This window comes from Protopterus annectens, chromosome 1.part0 (genome assembly GCF_019279795.1).
Source record: "Protopterus annectens isolate FY-2018-M chromosome 1.part0, PAN1.0, whole genome shotgun sequence".
Lineage (NCBI taxonomy): Eukaryota > Metazoa > Chordata > Ceratodontiformes > Protopteridae > Protopterus > Protopterus annectens.
Window position 1 is genome coordinate 921,707,101 of NC_056725.1, and position 22,500 is coordinate 921,729,600.

Genomic DNA, 22,500 nt, shown 5'->3' on the forward strand with positions numbered 1-22,500 from the left:
CACTTAGCACCTCTGCTACCACAGCCTTCAAAGAGTACATTTTTAATCAAATCTTCCCCTGTACATATACCCCTTAACAAAACCAATCAGACAGTAAAACATTCAAGTAATAAAACCATTACATCAATTAAAGCAAACATTTCCAGTTAATTTCCTTATTCAACCCCCCTTGATGTAACAGTATCATATTTTAAAATAATCACAGTTTCTTTATATGTTAATATATTTTAATCAATCGTTCATCTCCCTTCTTTACCATAACTTTTTCTAAAATTGCTGCTTGTAACAGACCACAATCACCATGATGTTTCTCCATAAAGTGTGTTGCTATAGGACTTTCCAATTTACACTTTCTAATATCTCTCATATGCTCCTGCAACCTAGTTCTAAATTGTGACCACGTATAATATTTTAAGTGGAAAGATTTGGGAAACAGTAAAGTACTATTGGAAATTTCTTAAGAATGATGTTTTGAAGAAAATTATTTGTAGCACACCCTATATTGCATATACAACAGGGCAACATTTAAGCGACAGATTAGTTAAGGCTTATTTTATTTTGCCTGCAGAAAATGTTTCTATATCTTTAAAATGCAAAAGTACTGTGCTGTGTAATTGTAGAATATTCTGTTATGTTGTGGCTAGTTTTGGTAGGATTAATGGAAAACTATTTGTATCTAATGCTAGTTTTCTTGTGATACCATGCGGTGGTGGTGCTGCGGTAGTGTTGTTGCCTCACAGTAAGACGTTGTCCTGTTCGATTCTCAGCTAGAGCGTCTTCTTTGTGAAGACATGCGTGAATGGGCGTACCTTCGTTGAAGGTTGTGTGTCAGGGCCGGCAATTCGGCACGTAAAAATCTACTCCCAATCATTAGCAGACCGGAGTTCCACTGTGGCGACCCCTAACAGGAAAAGCCGAAAGACACAGCAACAAAAAAAACATGGGTGTAGTGTATTGTCTAAGGTGTCCCTGCAACCTGTTCTACATTGGAGAAACCAAAAGGAAATTTAGAACTAGGTTGCAGGGGCATATTAGAGATATTAGAAAGTGTAAATTGGAAAGTCCTATAGCAACACTCTTTATGAAAAAACATCATGGTGATTGTGGTCTGTTACAAGCAACAATTTTAGAAAAAGTTATGGTAAAGAAGGGAAATAAAGGATTGATTAAATATATATTAACCACCTTGATTTTCACCCTAGTTAGAGTTTGTGTGTCTGCTTCAGCACAAGACTGCTAATTTAAGTGTTATCTGTTAAAAACGCTAATGTTACGCTGGTATTATATTGTTAGCTACCCTAGCCCGTTGCTGATTCAAGTACTAACGCCTCTGAACCTGTGTATGTGATTTTCGCTACTTTACTGTGGCTCAAAGTGCTATTTATTTTCATATCCGTATTGTAGGACTCACATTGTGTCTATTTCTATTCAGATACTGAATCTAATTTTAAACTACATTGAAACATTGATATAGCTAGGTAATTGCATTTTTCTCTTTAAACTGTTGATGCATTTTTACTGTTCTTGTAGAGTAATACCTAGTTTTAAGGTCTTATTCAATGATGCATTGCTGCTACATTTTGAACATATCCACTGCTCCCTAATGTGTATATTTCACATTCTGCACTTTATGTATTATCCTTTAATTAATGCTTAAACTACTACTAACGTTTATATACTCCTTCCTCTCTTTTTCCCCAGCTTTTCAGCCTTTTCTCCTAAACTCGCCTTGCCTACCGGCCCAGCTGTCCTGGACTTCCAAGATCATTCTCTGGATAGCAAGGCTCACCTTGTTTGCCTGACTCCCTACAGGGACAGTCCTACTCTTTCTCCCAGAAGAGAGACCTAGAAAAAAACAAAACTAAAAGTATGTAACATGCTACAATCACTACTGCATTTGGTCTGAGATAATTGTTCTATCACTTGCCTGGTGCTAGTGAAGGGTCCCAACCAGAGTAGCCTACAGCCTTGCCTTTATTGCTGGGTACTCCCCTAATACCTGCCTCATCCCTGGTGCTTTTTCCTATACCCGAGCTGCCTTCCTCCTTTCACCTATCGGTCTGCCTAGCGGTTCCTCTCTTACTAATTCAGGTTCTGTCCACTAGGGGGCAGATTCTACCCATCTACTTAATCATCTTCCCTCACTCCTTCCCATGCACTTCAATACCACTTTTTAACATTTTTCTCTATACTAACTGCTAAGTTGCAGCTCTACCCATTCTACCTCTACTTTCTGTCTTCTCCTTTTTCCTTTATACTGCACTCTAAGAGTCACATTTACCACCTTGCTTACCTCTGTACTTACCTCCACCAAACGGATTGTTTCTCACACTGTCCTGCTGCCTACCTTCCTTAGGTGCCCACCTTTCTCCCTAAAACCCATCCCTATCTCTACCATAAAAAAACTCTTGCAAAAGCTAAAACCATTTACTAATGCAACTGATAACATACCCTCATCCTTCCTCAACATAGCCGCCGAAGCCATTGCCTTCCCCATCAGCATCCTAATAAATCACTCTATCCAGGAAGGTCTTGTTCCCACCCTCTGGAAAAGAGCTTTCATCATACCCTTGCACAAAGGAGGCAATAATAACAATATCACTAACTTCCGTCCCATCGCCATCCTTTCTCCTATATCAAAACTCTTAGAAAAATTTATCCATCTCCAACTCCTTCCCTATCTCCTAGACAATAACTTACTAACTTCCACACAACATGGTTTCAGACCCAGCCACACAGCACCATGACTGCCCTCATTTCCATCCTGGAAACAGTAAATACAGCCCGAGATTCTGGCTCTATTGTATCTACCCTCCTTCTCGACCTCTCTAAAGCCTTCGATACTATATCTCACAGCCTTCTCATAACTAAACTATCTAACCTAAACCTATCCCCTGCCTCTCTCAATTGGTTCACCAGCTATCTCTCCCATAGGCAACAAGCTGTCAAATGGAAAATGGCCACCTCCTCCTTCCTAAACACACCCACTGGTGTCCCCCAAGGTTCCATCTTGGGTCCTGTCCTCTTCAATATATTCATAAATGACTTCTTCCACTCAATTCCCCATGCCAAACTTATTCAATATGCAGATGATTCTACAATTATCTGCACAGCCACATCCATTCCCACTCTCTTAAAATTAACCCAAGATGCCTTCTCTACCACAGAACAGTGGATGAAAAACAGTCATTTAGCACTCAATGCATCAAAAACCAAACTTATGGTATTCACTCCCTCAAAAAACACAACCATTGACAGAAATCTATTCTCTATCATCAGCCAAAACAACACACCTCTTGAACTAGTATCTGAAACCAAACTGCTAGGGGTCCAGATAGATGACCAGCTCAAATTCAATAGCCATCTACAACTAAACATAAAAAAAAAAACACTACAAACTTGGCATGCTATATCGACAAAATCGATTCCTCTCTACATCTACTAAGCTCACTCTTGCTACAACATTCCTCATGCCTTCCCTTCTATACGGCACTCCTCTTCTAACAAACCTACAATCATCCCTCAAAACAAAACTGTCCTCCTGTTATAATAAAATTGCCAAATTTGCCACTAGCCACAAAGCATCTACCCACCACTGTGTATCTCTCCACAAACTAAACTGTCTTGAGCATCCTAACTGTCTCTCCTTTACTCAGCTCACCTTTGCGCACAAACTCATATTCCATCCATCCCTCTGTCCCTCACTCAGCTCCACCTTTAAAATGCACATGCCACAAAGACTCCTAAGATCTAATAACCAAAATCTGATAGAACTGTATAAACCTCTTCACTCTCCAGGGAAAAACCTGCTGTCTTTTGCCCTGGCACGCCTATGGAACTCCCTTCCCCCCTCCATCCGTACCACTACTAACCTCCCTGCTTTTAAAAAATCTGTGCATACACACTTAACATCCTCCTGGGAATTCTCCTGCTCCCACCCCTCATAGCCTAGTCTGTTCCCTACAGGCAACCATATCATATATAACCAGATACTATAAATAAGCAAATGCAATAACACCTAATAATTCTTAAATTCTACTATTCCACTCAAGATACTACATATTTACTACAGCAATGCTATGTTTATCATACACAATGTAACCAAAGTAGTCTATTTGCAGCTGCTTAAACCTTAGATTCTTTGCATTGTAACCACCTGTCCTTTGTTTTTTGTCTTGAACCCACAATTGTCTTCATTTGTCAACCACTGTATAGTTTTGTTACCACTGTTTTTGACAATCTGTTTTACTATGATTGTAAGTGTAAAAGTGTGAACATCTGTAATCTTTTGTATCTTTGTTCTGGAGCTTTTCTCCCCAGGACTCCATTGAAAACGGGTTCTTCGGGCCCAATGGATAATCCTGGTAAATCAACTATAAATAAATAAAATAAATAAAAATAATTAACATATAAAGAAACTGTGTTTATTTTAAGATGTGATACTCTTACACCAAGGAGGTTGAATAAGGAAATTAACTGGAAATGTTTGCTTTAATTAATGTAATTGTTTTATTACGTGAGTATTTTACTGTCTGATTGGTTTTGTTAAGGGGTATATATACAGGGGAAGGTTTAATTAAAAAATTTACTCTTTGAATGCTGTGGTAGCCGAGGCACTAAGTGCAATAACATTTTGGGATCTGTTTCCTGTTGTTTTCTTTTTGAATCGTTGGTTTGCTGTGTTGGTGGTTGCTGTACTGGTATCCCATTACCTGGATTCTGGTGCTTAGGTTCGGTTATGCTGAGTGTGCAATTACCTGTCCCAGAATAAGGTACTTTGGAGAGTCTCCATCATCCTTTGTGTTCTTCAGTGGAGATTCTGAAGACCAAAATGCCCTTATACTGAAAAGCAAAATGAATCATCCCCTTACTTAAAGAAGCTCTCAGTTTGATGAAGTCCTCTGTGATTGCCCTGTTGCCCCTTGTCGTCTTTTTGAAATGCCTAAATAAATATCTTGAAAAAATTGAAGAGGATGAAAAGCTTTGGCTCATCATATCCCTAGAATTGTTGCTCAGGGGTACCATATTTGCACCCTAGATACATACAAACACTGTGTCCTTTATTTCCTGTAATTTGCATGTCTTCTAAAATCTTTCCTGCTGAATAGACTCTTAGCTTGCCTAATGTGAATATGGCTTCATTTATTTCATAGAAGGAATATACCTTCTAAGCTCACCATGTTGAATGGGGTTGGAGCTTATTTATGCACCTTAATCACGTCTTAGATCTCTGTAGCCCTGCATAGTTCACAAAAACCACAGCACTTTTCCATGTTATCACCTGATGAGGAATCCGAGTCTCTGAATTGTATAGGAGTAATACTGTTTTCCTTTGCCACTCAGAGACTTAAATGCCTCAAATTGTCTCGCCTATCTATGCTGCAGATCTCCCTTTTGGGTAAAGTACTGTAAAAGCTTTCATTTATTCCTGATTCTTTGTTAAGAAAGAGCTGTTCAGAATCTGTACTACATCTTCTCTAATGGACTTTCATATGGCCTATTATAATTTTGACTGTACTGAATCTATGGGTGTGACTGGTAAGGTATAATACATAGCTGCAGAAATTGATGCACTTATGCTTTACTTCTATAAGCAAAATATCTGACAGGCCGGTCTGGATTGCTTCTTACCAAAAGAAGTCCCATTTGGGCAGGCCTCACTTGACTTGGTTATGGATTTACAGAAGATGAAACAAACATTGACCACTAAGGAGAGCAGCCATTACTCCTTGTTCGCCTGTTGTTTCTTCTTTGTCATGCCAGTTTTCATGGAAGAAAAAAGTCCTTCAGAGATTGTGGAGGGTCCAGTGCATCAGGCGGGATTACCACAATTGCCCTTATTGGCCAGATCTTTCAGTATATTGATGGTACAGCAGTCTGATTCGTAAATGTTGCCGTTAACTATCTGTGGTGGCTGTTGTACAAGTTTGCATTGGTTTCAAATTTCTCCAAAAAGGATGTGTCTTTTCTTCTTCATCACAGCCAACCACAACTTTGAACTCTTAAACTTCCTTCAGAAAGGGGTCTACTTTTAGACCTCTCCTTTTCCATAAAGCTGTTAGGACAGGTCCAAACTGTTTTCTTGTAAGGATGGTGTACAGGGTGTCCTTCCTTCAGAGGAGAGGCCAGAATTTTACCCCCATGCATTCTGACTTACAAAGGATGCAGGAGACTTCCATACAGTCCTTAAAACTCAGCAACTTCATCGAGCAACTCTAGTATGTATATATATATATATATATATATATATATATATATATATATACTTGGCTAATGACCCTTAGGGCACTTACAAGCCTAGCCATGAAATCCAAATGTGATCATCAAATTTAATTTATATATGTGGTGATTTACTGACTGCCTTTGTCCATCAGAGACATAGGTGCCAGACCAGGGGTAAATTTCCAATTATCCATCTGGAGGTTCAAGTTGCATTTATGTAGGGTTAGGCAGGAACTCTGCTTCACATGGGAGTTCTCTGAGAAACATGTCTGTCTCCAACTTATCCTATTTATGTTGCAAGCAATATTTATGTCTTTTGATCAAGTTTCAAATAGTGACACTTCCAAGAGATAATATTTTTGCAGCAGAGTATCTGATTAGTGTTCCTGGGTGTGATGGATGTCTTCTGACATTGTCTGTAGTCTGTGTAGGAGGCTTCTTCTTTCCTTTTCACTTACTAGTGTGCTAGCCATGAAGGGAAGACTGCAACAGAAAGACCTGCACATGTTCTGTTGGACAGCTGACTCCTGTGCCCCTTTTAAGGAGCTTGCTAGTATTTTTTTGGTGCATCCTTAGCTTCAAGCCCTGTCAGTAATCATAAACTATAAAAAGTTCTGTCTGAGGCTGATTCCCAAAGTCGCTTTTCTTTGCCATAGAGATGGACATTCTTCAGTTGTTTTTCCCTGCATCGAAGAGTCCGGAGGTTATGGTTTTGCTGGCATGGATGAGGATACAGGGTATGGTCCAGGTTCAGACTTGCCTCTTCTGTGCCTTTTATGCTCTTGTGGATGTTCATATCGCAGTGTATGGTGAGTTTTTAGTTGCATCAGAATCACTATTTGCTCTCTGTGATCTTTTTGTTGTATTCAGACCCATGTTGATTGGCTTTGAAATGTTAACCATTTCCATCAATCCCGCTGTTTGCTTTCCCTTTCTGTAGGAGAACATGTTGCAGTTGCTATTATGGATACTTGCTATTAGACAGGGGAGTGTAGCAGTGTTTGCCAATGTTTCAAGTGATATAGATCTCTGAGGACGACAAAACTCCATATAAGCTGGAGCTATGGGAATTAATGATTTCTGAAGGTACCAGAGTATAACTAATACTACATGCAGTTCCTTCTGTTGTCCTACAGTTAACATGCAGCAAGAGGCAATGTGTCATATGTTCATGTCCCCTAAGCATACAGATGCTGTGCACATAAGCCAGTAACTGTAGACAGAGGCATTAGATCTACAGCTTTTCTCATCTTGAAGGAAGTAAATGTTCTGGCCTTTCACATCTTGAAGGAAATAAACATTCTGGCTGTTTTCCTGTGGTGGAGTTGATTTCCTTTCAGGAGATGAGGATTTAGGTGTCCTGTCTTGTCAGTGTCTTCTGGCAGCAGTGCACCACAGGAACTGATATGTTTGCCACTTGGAAGGGTGTAGACCTGCCCCTTTTATCCTTGGTCAAGTAGGGCAAGGGAAGGTTAATTTTGAAATGTGTTTGTGTTGTAAGATTAGAAGGTTGTGGCCATATAACACATTAAGTAAAGGCAATGGTTACTGTGCACCTTCTCTCCATTCCCTTTGATTGCAGGCATAATCACAAAATTCAGAAGAGAAATACAAAAAAGGACATTGTCTGTGCCTTGCGATAGCCAAGAAGGGTATGGTTTCATACTCTTACTAGGTCACTGATAGTGCTAAAAGCTCTTCTAGGTCAAGCCAAGGAAAACCAACCCACCCACACTTGAGGTAATAGATAGCTCCACTAGAAAGCATACCTTCTGATTTAAATTTGCTGACCTTGTTTGACTTCTTAGTAGAAGGCAGATGTAACTGCAACCATTGGGAAGGTTACCATACATAAGACACAGGGCGAAAGTATGGTGTACCACTACATTTGGTCATTTTTGTGAGATAATCCATATTAAACATTTTTAAAGTGTTCATTGTACATATTTGGATCCTGTCACTCAGTATTTTGTTGTAGCTGTGATTACTTCATTATTATTTTATTTTAGTCTGCCTTCTCCTTATTACTACTGTATGCTTCTGCATCACTTCTGACCATTATACTTTGTACTCCTTCACTTCTTCTTTAATTTGTGGCCTGTGACTGCCAATGGGTTCAAAATGAATTGGTCCGCTTACCAGATCACCAAACATATTTGAATTTCCTGATTTATCTCATACCTCTGTGATTGTTTTTTTTTTCCTATTCCACAGTCATATTTCTGTATTTGTTATCACAACCTTGTGGTGGACGGGATTGTGGCTCAGCAGGATCATCTGGTCAAGGAGCATCTTGAAAGGATTCTGCACTTATTTCCACCTTTGAGGAAACCCTCTTCTCATCTTTGGGACTGAGTTTTATGATTGACAGGTTTACCCAGTTCCCATTTGATCCATTGGGTTCAGCTGTTCTGAAATTAATCTTTTAGTGGCCATTAGCTCTACTTACAGGAATTCAAAACTAGTTTGTATAGAACTGTAATGTTTTTTTCACAAGGATCTGGTTTCTTTTAGGAGCAACCCACATTTCTTCCTCAAATTGTTTTCAGAATAGTCTTTGAACCATTGCACTGACTTCCTTGTTTTCTTTCCAGCAGCAGAATGTAGGCTGGAGAGAGCCCTTTTTGTCTTTGGTATACTTCACCAGCTCAGTTTAACACAAAGAGGATACAGGTGTTCACAAGATGGAACAACTGTTCATCTGCTTTGAAGCAGAGAAGGATGGTACCTGTGGTTTAGTAAACCATTTCTAGTGGATTGCTAACTGTACAGTGCTTTGCTACCTGCCATTTCTCTACCAGTTAGAAGTACTATTTTGAATGTCACATCTATAAATGTATGGCTGCTTCTAGTGTTACTCCAAGAATTTTTCCATTGCAGAAATGTGGTGGTTGTCAGTTTACATCTTCACAAAGTATTACTGTTCGAACCGTGATTGCATCAGTCAGGAGGCCTTTGTCATTTTGGTTCTACAGGACTTGGCCTTCTCAGTTTTAATCTTTTGTCCCCTTTATAGTATTGGTCTCCTAGCAAGTGTTTTGTTTTTTTGTTGTACTGTTAGGCATTTTTTGTAACAGTTAACTCATTGTGGTTAATTCTCAGTATAAAGTATAATGAATATATAGTTACCTTGTCAGTTAATCTGTGAAGGACTCCACTGGCATAGATTTATCCTTCTACCATCAACCCATGTGTTTAGATGGCTCCTTTTCCTGTAAGTCATATAGACATGTACAAACATTTTTTCTTTTTGTTATATGCTTTTTTTTCCCCCTGTACTTATTTGGTAAGAGGATATGGTGAAATAAGGTTAGACATTCTGTCTTAGCCTAGTGCATGGCACCATGTTGTTTGCTGTTATGAGATGTATACATACCCTTGATTTGGTTTGGAAGGAGTACAAAAACAGCCAAATAGGGAATTACAGGAGTGGACACCTCCATTGTTAAACTCCTTTATTAAATCTTCACATTTTAAACACTGGCATATGTACACATGCATTAAAAAATAAAATAAACTGTATGAACATTTTTCATTATTTTCATACAATATACATAAAAAGTATTTTTCTTTTTAATGATTGTCATTCAATAAACATTACATAAATTGCTCAGTTCCTATCATCCCATAAACCTCACTCCTCCACCTGAACATTTCCCTGGATGTATTATTATCATAAATTCCATTTATTTCTAAGTAATTTGCTCCTTCTCTTTTCTAAATATTCCCAACTCCGGTTAATCTCCTTTACAGTATTTAGCACTTTGATCACATTTGGTTTCGATTTTGATTTCCATTTTGTATTAACTGCTTTTTTCACAGCCAATAACATTAAACTTGGTAAGACCCTACTATATCTGAGCAATTAAGATCTTTATCCCAACTTAAAAGAATGCATTTCTTAGTTACAGCCATTTGCCCCCCCATCCTTTCTCACAAAGTACTTTATAAGGAATTTTTGAAATCTGCCAGCTTATTTTATTCCTCAAAATATGTACCCAATAACTTCTCTCTCACGTCACACCTCCAGTGTTTCTACATGAGGAAAAATGCTCTGAAGTATGCTTCTATATAAAAATACATATACAAACAATAAAGCAAAAGTTATAAACATAAGCATTTTATTGCATACTTGGAGCCATATACATGTCCTCCCATTGTTCCTTGTAAATTCCTTTATCTGTGTCTCTTCCTAATCTTTTCTAACCTCCTGCGAGTAATTCTTAGTTATCATTCATTATTTTTATACACTATTAATTATCACTTTTTTAATAGCAGTTTCTGTTCTCAACTCAACTGAAAACTCTACCAGAGCTGGCCTGCCACTTTGCACTCCCCTATCCCTTTCGTTTGCCTGTACTTATCAGTCCCTGATAAAGAAGGAAGTCTCTAGCCTGCAGTCCAAACTTCTACTTAACCTCATTCCCCTCTGCTCTGCTGTACGTTCCAGCCCCCTCTTGTCTATTCTCTATATCCTGTTTGTAGTCATTCCTATTGGTAAATTTCTTTTCTCCATTCCCATGTTGACAATGCTTGTGGTATACTTTCTGCTACTTTAGATTTAGATTTGATATTTTGTAATGGTGTTATTATGCTTAAGGACCTGCATCCAAAATTCTGTTCTGTGTTTATTTCATAACCCTTCCCTTTCATCCTCATCCTTTTCCTTATATATACATACATGTCTGAGCTTTATCTGCATAGCTGTAATGTATCCATTCAAATTGGGTAATCCTAAGCTAGGTGTTGATTATGGCTAGGAAGTCACTATATCTCGACCACATCAGAAAAACCCTCACAAATTGGCTGATATGATTAAGTACATAACTTTTGTTTAATCTGAATGGATAGTTGGTTTACTAAACTGCAAACTGCAAAAATGTTTCCTGAAACTTTTTGTTTATTAAAAGTAGCCCCTTTTAAGATGATTTATTTGAAGATATTATCTTGTCACTAAGATGAATTATAGTTATTGCTTGGTTTTGCATATCTGACATACTAACGTCTGATAAAGCAATATAATTCAAAATGGAAATACTTTGATTTATTGCACAAAAAATACAGTTTAAATTTTGTGTGTTTACTTGTATTTTTGCGTGTTTATTTGTTATCTTTTTGTTTCTAGGTAAAGCAAGTAGGAAACACCAGAAGTGGAGAGGACCAAATGAAAATATCAGGGCCAATCTTTGTCAGTATGGCCTGGAGAAGTTTTATATAGATGTCCTAGTATCGGATGCATCTAAACCAGTATGGAGGACCCATGCATTATTTGATGCAATCATCACAGATCGTAAGTTGCTGATTTTGTGTGGAAGAAGCATGCATTGTCCTGCATCCTGTAGTACTGCTGATTACCTTCATTGAAAAGAAGTTTACTGTTACCTCTACCAAACCATAAACAAATACTTAACAGCATTTAGAACTATGTTGACATGAGTAGCCATGTTTGGTTATGCGAATTGTTTTGATATAGTTTTGCTTTTGTATTCTGTTTTTACATTGTATTCATTAATCAGTTATTCAAAATGCATTTGTTATGCATGCCTAAAAATGTATCTTTCAGCATGTAATGCCTGATAGTTAAATATAGTAACGTTTGTTGTTGTTGTTGTTTGTCTTTCGGCTTTTCCCGTTTAGGGGTCGCCACAGCGGAACTCCGGTTCGCTAATGACTGGCAGTAGATTTTCACGAACGCCAAGGTGCCAGCTCGACGTCCAACCTTCAACGAAGGCACACCCATTTACACATGTCTTTCAAACACCACCCAACTGTGGGAAGGACATGCAGACTCCACACAGAAGGCACTCCCCGCACTCCAGCCGAGAATCGAACAGGAGAACCTCTTGCTATGAGGCAACAACGCTACTGCTGCACCACCGCGGCAGATAGGTAAACATAAACATTCTGTCACGGTGATTAATTTTACACATACTGTATATAAATTATGAGTAGCTAGGTGTACACCTTGTAAACCATGATGTACTAGTTATTTAAAAAGCATTGTTTTGCCCAAAAAACAAAACTGTAGGAAGCAGGACGCTCTCAACGAAGTAGCTGTAATTAGCTGTCTTTTATTGAATAAAAAACTGAAGTGCGTTCAGTAACATACACTTTTCGACAAGTGAATACTATACTTCTTCAAAAGCCAAACAGTGAAACTCTCAAATGGGCTTACATTTAAACACCCATCAATTAAAACAAATTATTGCATTTAATGAACCTGCAAGCCTCATTATGAACCATTAACAAGGACAAATATCTGATGCAGCTTTTTTTAAAAAAACAAACCATGCAAAACATTTACATAGAAATGCTTATACATTTAAGCCCCAACAATAAAAAACTTTAAAAAACTTTTGAAAAAACGGTGTATCCAAGCATATATTACACTGAGATTGTATGTATTGTAACAATGTAAGAGAATGTCACAATGAAAAATAAAAAGTGTTGCAGTAAGTAAATATAGAATATTGTTAGTCCAGTGTGTAATATAACTTATAATGTGTTTACACCTATTAAAAAAAAAAAAAAAAAAAACATTTTGGAAAAACAATTTAGACACAGGCAAGACTAGGTATCATTGTACAATGCCAACACTTACATTACACACAGTTCGTATTGGTGGACAGTAAAGCGTAAAGAGATAGGCATGTGGTCTGCTTCTAGCAGGGACTGCCTATTGTTGGTCGCACAGTACCCTTTGACACTGTCTTTTGGACACATCTTTAAAATTGCTTTTCTTAAAAATTCGTTGTTAAATGGTTTAATATTTTTAAACACTAGTAATCCATAGAAAGAGGGACGCCTTCTTTTTATAGGTGTAAACACATTATAAGTTATATTACACACTGGACTAGCAATATTCTATATTTACTTACTGCAACACTTTTTATTTTTCATTGTGACATTCTCTTACATTGTTACAATACATACAATCTCAGTGTAATATATGCTTGGATACACCGTTTTTTCAAAAGTTTTTTAAAGTTTTTTATTGTTGGGGCTTAAATGTATAAGCATTTCTATGTAAATGTTTTGCATGGTTTCATCAGATATTTGTCCTTGTTAATGGTTCATAATGAGGCTTGCAGGTTCATTAAATGCAATAATTTGTTTTAATTGATGGGTGTTTAAATGTAAGCCCATTTGAGAGTTTCACTGTTTGGCTTTTGAAGAAGTATAGTATTCACTTGTCGAAAAGTGTATGTTACTGAACGCACTTCAGTTTTTTATTCAATAAAAGACAGCTAATTACAGCTACTTCGTTGAGAGCGTCCTGCTTCCTACAGTTTTGGCTATTGTTTTGCCCAACTCAGAGATACTAAGTCTCTCATCTTCAAACAAATAATGAAACAAAAAGGGTACAATAAAGACATCAGAGAAGGGTATCAGCATTAAAGATGACAGATGGCTAGTTATTACTAGCATTCTAGTACAAGTACTTTAGTGTTTGCACTGTGATGCTGAAGTCTGACAAATCAGTATAATTCAGAGCTAAGTGTCTGTGTATGTACTTTATAGAACAATTACAGTTTTGGGGGGGGAGATAGATTTTGTGCACAATTGAAAAAAAAAAAGCTTTTGGTCAGATATTGCACAACAGTCGTAGTTACCTCTGATAAGTCATGTCCTTGGGTTTGACCCATTACCACAGACATTAGAGCTCCATCTGTGGCACTACTGACCTCAGTCTGGAAATGTAACAGGGCCTTGGGATATTGCCCAGTATCAATGGAAATCTGTAGATACTCGGTAGCTGTCTTTCCCAGAGAATGCGGTCTGTTAGCTTATGGCTGTATTATGCACAATGAAATGTAGAGTTCATAAAGAGGGCAACCCGGCCAAAATCAACTGGAGAATCATGCACTGTGATGCAGAAACACTAACCACTGCACCGGCATTTGCTAAAATGGCATATTTATTTTACATGTTTGTTAACGAGGTAAATCTGTTAGGTAGAAGTTGATAATAGTCCATTTGATTGCATCAGAATCTATGTTGATGCTCTAAGATATCCTATTTTTGCTTTAATAAATAGATTAATTAAAGATGATTATGTCTCATTCATCTGGAAGAGAACTTCTACACCCTACACCTGCACAAGGGTGGAAACTGCACTGACTTCTCAAATGACAGACCAGTAGTCATTCTATCCACACTTTCCAAAGTCCTGAAAAATGTATACATGTACTCAATATCTATCAATATTAATATTCTCTCCCCAACCCAAAGTGTCGTCCAGCCAGTCACATGACAGCAGTACCACAGCCCTTCTCAACTTTGCATGGACTGTGAATACCAAAAATAATTCTGGATACCTAGTTTCATCCTTCTTTCTGTACTATCCAAACTCTTGATACTGTATCACATCAAAAGTTGCAGTATGAACTTTCTACACTCTTGTCAATATGTTCCCTAGCTGCCTGAAAAGTTAATCTCAAGCAGTTTAGTAGCAAAAAGAATACTCCTCCTTTGTCCCAGTTTCCATTGTTGTCCCACAAGGGTCTCTTCTTAGTCTCATAGTATTTAAGATGTTTATAAATGACCTACACTCAGCAACAAAGCATGAAAGTGTTATTCAATATGCAAATTACTCTTCCCTCAACTGCTCTGTCAAAAACTCACTTGAATTACAGTATCTAACGCAATAGTCATTTATCACATATAAACTCCTGGCTGGGAAGATCACCCCTAATTTTGAATCCTTAGTAATAAGAATATAATAACAATCCTATTCACTCCTAAAAAACTCCAAAAAATGAAAACTTAGTAAAACTAGAAGCCTGGGAACAAAAATGCTGGCAGCAATGAGGTAAAAACTGCTTTATTGTAAGCGCTTTCGGCTCGGACCTTTCCAAGCCTTCTTCAGACAAAAAAACAGTAAAAAATGTCAAACACCATTTAAATACATTGATCAATTATAACATCAATTAATGCTTAAAGTGGAATGCCTTAAAACTAATTTACTTGACTTTGTAATATGTCATGAAGCACATTACCTACTAAAACCACAAATTCCAAAAATTATTACATACTAACATAGGAATTAGCTTGTCAAAATAAATTATTATAATAAGTTATGTACATTAAAAATATGAATTATGCATAGTTGTGCAAATTCATCTTCTATTAAGAGACAATAAGTTCAATACGCATTTAATAGAAAGTGCATCATTCAGCCCTGGAAATACATGGGCATTTGTCAAAATCTGCCATTTAAGTTCATCTACTTCTAACTTAATTTGCCATGGACCCCCTCTAATGTCATTAATTCTTCTTTGTAATATGAGAAACTTAAAATGATGTGCTGGGTTTAAAAGAATATGCTTTGCTAGAGCATTGTTATCATCCCTGTTTTTAATGGCGTAACAATGCTCGTATACTCTTTGTTTAAATTTACGCTCCGTTTTGCCTATATAAAATGCCTTACAGGATTGGCATAGAGCTGCATAAACTACTGCTTGAGATTCGCAATTAAATCTAGAATTAATGTTGTACTTAATGTTGTTAATAACACAACTATTTGCTTCTAAAATGTTTTTACACTGAGCACAACAACCACATTTAAACATACCCTTGATCTTAGAGTGTGTTTTACATATTTCATGCGTATTGAACTTATTGTCTCTTAATAGAAGATGAATTTGCACAACTATGCATAATTCATATTTTTAATGTACATAACTTATTATAATAATTTATTTTGACAAGCTAATTCCTATGTTAGTATGTAATAATTTTTGGAATTTGTGGTTTTAGTAGGTAATGTGCTTCATGACATATTACAAAGTCAAGTAAATTAGTTTTAAGGCATTCCACTTTAAACATTAATTGATGTTATAATTGATCAATGTATTTAAATGGTGTTTGACATTTTTTACTGTTTTTTGTCTGAAGAAGGCTTGGAAAGGTCCGAGCCGAAAGCGCTTACAATAAAGCAGTTTTTACCTCATTGCTGCCAGCATTTCTATTCACTCCTAAGTATTTTTTCTTACAAAAAAAATTGTTTCACTATTATTTCAGCCAGTGGCAGCAGAATTGAACTAAAATCCCACAAATCTATTAAGGGACACTAGAGACCATAACTAAGTATGACCTACACATCAAGCTTATAAAAAACTTCACCTTCTAATTAGAACTAAACATTACCTAACGGATACATTGTAAAACTGTTGCTTCTTCAGGTATGCTTCACCAGTCCTCACTGAGTTACACGTTATATAAAAATAGGCTACAAATTGAAAATGTTGCCACTGATCACCCATATAAATCTCGCTATCGCTTGTATGTAAAACATTTAACTGGATTGAGCTATCTTAGTACATGAATTACATCAAACACGTGGCTGCCCACAACTTGACATACAAACCAGATAAAAACCCAACTTTAAGCTCACAAATACATAAGTAGACCTCCCTGCTTCAAGGACAAACTGCTTGTCACGATAAACAATGCTCCTAATACTACTGGAGATGTACACTTCTTAAATTGTGCATCTAAAATCTAGAATTCTGTTCCACTCTCTCTCAGATATATAAGCAACCTAAAATATTCAAATCTCATCTGAAGCAATACCTCATAGAATCATTGTAACATCGTTGTGTAACCACAAGATAATTTCATATCAATACTATATGTCTTTTCCTCCCTGCCCCACTCTGCTAAAATCCTGTCGGATAGTATTTCAGGCTGTAAATGGCAACACTGGCAAAGGTGTATTTATTTTATTTGGTAATATCGCTAGCTGTCCATCTGTCTCGTTTTCCCCCTCTCAAACTAAAGTTAATATATTTTTTCATTTGTAAACCCTTGCAAACTCTTTAATTTGACCCTCTATTAGTATTTAATCACACACAAGCTTTTCTTGTTACCCCTGTCTTAGACCTACCCCCTACCTACTTTTGGTGTGGAATCCTAATTGGTTGATATTATATCACTGTCTGTTCTTAAAATAATTTATGTTCATCTATTAGAACTCAACACATTGATTTGTCATAGACTTAAATCTTAGCCCGCTAATACTGCTTGCTAAAATGTCTGTGTTGCATTATATTATACCATCAGCTGTAGTTCTTAATGTTAAGGTTGAATTATTTTTAAACTATCTTTCACATCTTGTACCTGCCCAGATAATGATGCTTTGTGTTGATTCTGCATTATGCATATATAACTGTAATCTGCTTCTGTTTCTTCGCAACACTGTTTAAGTTGTAATTTTAAGTTTTTTTTTTTTTTTTTTTTTTACTCCTGTAATGAAGCTTTCCTCCCCTGGCATACACTGAACAAGGGTTTCATGCCAGGTCAGACCTTTGAGGTAGACAAATGCAAGTAAGTACAATTTTCACTGGTGACCTTGGAGCAGTATCTTCTTAAGTATATACTCAGGACGTGCAGTAAGCAAATAAGCTAGTCAAACCAAGGACTACAGAAAAAGCCTTTTAGCAGCAAATAGCCTTACATTTTATGTTATCTTTACTGAAGTACAACAAACAATATTTAGTAAATAGCATTCATAAATACAGAAAACACACACATGAATAAACAGTTGTATAGAAAGAAGAAATCTTAAACAGAAGATATTTCTTATGTTTTAATAAATAGTTAAGTACTTTCATCCACAATACTCGGGATGACTTCAAAACAGTTAATTAAAACAACCACAGGGTTTTATATAATTACAGACATCCCTACTAAATCAGTAAATTAATCACAAATTCATCTGAAATTTAAAGTGAACATGTCCCCTATTAAGACCAACATAAAATACATGAAAATACACCAGCTTAACTGAAATTGTTAAAAGATTATTATAAGGTGTAATTAGTACAAATTATTTCTTCAAAGTTAACATAATTTTCATAAATCTGATGTCAGTTTTCTTAGGAAATCCCATGAGTCTTTTAAGATGTGGGAATATACATTAAGTAAGAACGTTCGATTTGCTTGCTATATATATTGCAAGTTGGGTATGTCTTGGAAGCCTGTGCAGTACGATCAACCTGTAGGGGGGATTTTCTACATCTTTGTAGGTTTTTGGAATCCCAAAAACTGCTGGAATTACAGGGTGTTTGTTGACCAGAAAATCACGTGTTTCAGGGCTAATAATACATTGGGTCACTAGGTCTTCCAGAAATAAATCTATTTTCTTGTAAGCTATGTTGATCTTATTTCTGAAAACTTGTATATTATGTCTTATCCTGAAACATTTCAAAGATCTTACTAACGTAGTCTGTCTGGTTAGCTATTACCACCCCACCCCCTTATCAGGTTTCATTATTCATATTGTTTTATTCTTAGTCAAATTATCCAAGAGTATACTTTCTTTCTTGCTCAGATTAGGGTAAGCTGTCTTTCTGTCTTCAAATAGTGTGCACCTCAGAAAAAAGAAAAATATTTTCTGATGTCATATTAGATCTAAAATTATAGACTAGAAAACTGAATCTATCTTTTTGAAACACGAACACAGTTAGAGAATATGTTCCCAACCCCTTGGTAAAGAAAAGTCTGTGTAATCCTCCCATGATTAAAAATATTTTACTATTTGAGAAAGCATGTGAAAGAAATTTATACAGTACTAGTAAGATCTTTGAAATGCTTTAGGATGAGAAAGTACATGAAGTTTGAATCATGAGATTGTTGGATCATTAGTACAACTCATAGCCATAAGTACTTTAATTATCTGAAGACTAGGAGTTAACATGTAAGCAATTGTATGGGAGTATAGTTTATTGTTACTGCTCTAGTCGTAGATAAATTTTATATCCCAAAATATTACCAGATGTAATTAAAATGGTTAACAACTGGGGTAATATCCTGTTTTGGAAATCAGTCAGCATCATAGGTCATCCTGCAAAAAATGACAATTTTAGTTGCATATTATTCCATACCCATCCTATTTCTGAAGACCTGGTCTTATCCGCAAAAGGTTTGAGATACAGCAGTGGCCCCATCATACATACACACACATTACATACATAGCACACACATTATATACATGTGTGTGCATATCTCTCTCTCTCTCTCTCTATATATATATATATATGTATTTCTGTATATTTAAATACCCCATTGGAAATACCAATTTTAATAAGTACTGGAAACCAGAAGTCCCTCTTACCTGTGTAAAGTTTTTTTGGCATCTAGGCTAATTAAAATAATTTCCAGTATGTTTGGCTTTGATTGAGATTAATTTATTTCAAATTATATTTTCAAAAGTCCTGTCTGTCACAAAGTCACACTGGTCCAGATCTATAGGACCTGCCATGTATTCTGCTGTGCTTCTTCCCAAAATATCCATAAGATTTTATAGTCATAAGTAAAAAATGTAATGGTCAGTAAGAAAAGGGGAGAAGTGGATCTTCACCCTGTTTCTAAATTACCAAGATAGCAGGACGCAGATGCCTTTCTGACTTCTAATATATTCTTCATTACTTTGAGCAATACAGGGCCAATTTGATCCTTTAACAACTTCCAAACTTCATGGGGATTTCATCAGTCCCCAGTGATCTATCTGATTTCTGAGAAATTATCGGTGATTCAAGAACTTCTGGTATTATTTATTTTAATAACACTTTAGCATGTTCCTTTGTTTTTTGGAGGGGATTGTATTGAGGAAAATTGCTATCAGTTTGGTCTCTTAAGTCTGCCGTTTCCTCAGCTGAAGTATTTGAGAGCATAGTACTCCCTAAAAGTATTGATTATCTATGCTGTGTTTTTTTTATTACCTTTGTATCACATTACTGTATATGAGCCATCATTCTGTCAGCCTTTTGTAGTCTAAGATGTGCCAAAAAATATTTCAGCATTTTTGGGATGTTACTGAAAAGACAGATTTCAAATCTTCCCTTTAAAAAGCTAGATAAGAGTCTATAAATATTTTGAATTTGTCTTTTTGTAAGTACCATGTATATCATTTTATTTTTGAGTCAGTGATCACCCCTGTAATTGAAGACTCCTTATCATTTTTAACTTCTCATTATAATTGTATATCCCATTCTGTTGTACAAGTCAATATTCTGTAATACAGTGGTCCCATTCAGTCATGGCCATATCAATCTGCTCTACAGGTATTTATTGCCTGGATTCTATGACAAAAATAAACTGAGGGCCTTGCGGCATAACACAAGGGAACCTCCAATGTTTATCATATCTAGGTAGGTGTTGTGTGTTGAACATATTACCAAGCTGTAATCAGATAAGAACTAATTAGTTGTATAAAGCTACTCTTTTACCATGAGTATTTTGTCTACTGTATACCTTGTACCATACTTCATGGAATAGAATGTATAACCTGGTTTCCCATCTTTCCTACCTGCCCTGCCACTGTCTACCAAGCCCACATCTCTCTTGTGGTTCTTAATACTTGCTTTCAACAGCTTGGTCCACTCATAGCCTTAACACATGTGCTAAACTGCCAGCACAGTGTTTTATATGGCTGAATTAATGAGTAAATATGGTTAGAATCCACTTGTTTGCTTTCTAGTTGCTTTGTCATTGTGAACCGTCTGGGATAATATTTGTGCGAGACTACAGAGATTTACAGTGCAGTGTGTAAATGGATATGGATACGGACTGCAACCAGGCATTGCTGTACCACCTCTACTGCTCAGTTAACAAGTTATGATACTGATTAATTCTCTAGTGTATCATCCAAAAGAATATTAAAGGACTTTGGTGAAAGGTAGAGACAGGGGAAATCCCCCATGGCTTTGTTAGGTCCACCAGGAACAAAAAAGTACTACATCCTTCCTGCAAGTTATTTCAGATAATTACACAGTGTGTAGTGTGCATTTTGCCAAGAATAGTTGTGGTACCAACATCCTTGTGGAACTCTTCTTGTACTATATTATCTTTTGGGCAATATCTCCATTGATAGTGTGGGGTTTTTAGTTGTTTATATTATTAAATCCTGAACTGCAATTTGATGTTTGATATTAACATAATATGTTTTCTTATTCTTTGTTTGTTTAATTTTAAGCTCCGTATGGAATAAGGGAATCTACCAGAAAGACTGGTTCCAGTAAAGAAGTTGTAAAGTCAACAGTAGAATAGTAAGTTGAACTCCATTAAAATTTGTTAAGACTGAAGAGATCGATTAGATGTTTAAGCTAATTGGCATAGTAAAAGTACAGAAAATTGGTGCTAGCAGGACTGGTCACTGACAGCCCTTTACATATCAGATGTTATGATTTGTATGCCTCTGTTTCTGTTTTCATGGTAATGTTGATACAGTAGTGATGCATAACAAGGTCTATGTGCCAACATATAAAGGCCTGTGGTTAATGGACATAGGGCCAAAGGCACAATGCAACCAACAAACTCAATCACAAAGTTTTTTCAAAATACGGCACACCATAGAGTGCATTATTCATAGGTGTATACTAGGCTAGGGTCCTTAAAACCCTAGTCATGCAACCCAAATGTGAATTATAGGGGGTGATTTACTGACTGCCTCTGTTCATCAGAAACATAGGAGCCACACCAGGAAAGAATTTCTGATTATCCATCTGTTGGTCCAAGTTGCACTTAGGGGTACAGAGGAACTCAGCTTCACATGGATGGGGAGCCTGTTCCAGAGAATGGGAATTCTCTGAGAAACAAAACTGTTTCGCCAACATGACCTATTTATGTTGCAAGCAAAATTTAGGACGTTTAACCTAGTAATTCTTATTCTTTTGTTTTGCAGATGTGCAAATGATTCATCAAAACAGGATTCAGGAATGCCTTGTATGCCAGGCAAAGATCACCTCTCAGACGTCTATATGATACTGAGTAGAGAGACAAGGCTTTGAGGTTATCAGTTTAGGACATTGTGTTTACTCCCTGTATTCCATTGGTAATGAACCTTTGTGGATGTTACAGCTGATGCATGCTTCTGGTCAGGTGCATACTGAAGGGGGTATTGTAGTCTGTGATGGGCCTGATGAGGGCCAAGTACAACAGTATGATGACCTCTCTGAACTGAGATGCCATGCCTTTGCTTATAGGTTGAGCAACATAGAAGGCTTTTATTACTACCCTGGACACATTTTGGTCGAAGCCTAGCTGACTGTCTATAACAGTTCCCAGGTCCCTGACTAGTGAATTAACTTTTAAGGGTGTTTTATTGATGACATGATTACCGGGGGTGGTAGACTTCCCAAAAGGTACTATAATGCATTTCTTGCTATTGAATTTTAAGCCATGGCTGTGGCACCAAGTGTTTGAATTAAACCTTCCGGAAGGGTGCTGTCATCATAGGGGAATTCAGTGACCACTCCCAGTGAACTTGGTTGACAT

General features: G+C 36.7%; 1 protein-coding gene across 2 annotated transcripts in view; it reads left to right on the plus strand.

Annotated features, from left to right (window-relative positions):
* TRMT11 (tRNA methyltransferase 11 homolog) overlaps nt 1-22,500 on the plus strand; it is a 587,167-nt gene that overhangs the window by 356,893 nt on the left and 207,774 nt on the right. For both annotated transcript variants that reach the window (XM_044063974.1, XM_044063983.1), the window contains 2 exons: nt 11,348-11,512; nt 21,200-21,272. In XM_044063974.1, coding sequence (XP_043919909.1) covers nt 11,348-11,512; nt 21,200-21,272 — 238 coding nt within the window. The remainder of the gene's footprint in view (nt 1-11,347; nt 11,513-21,199; nt 21,273-22,500) is intronic.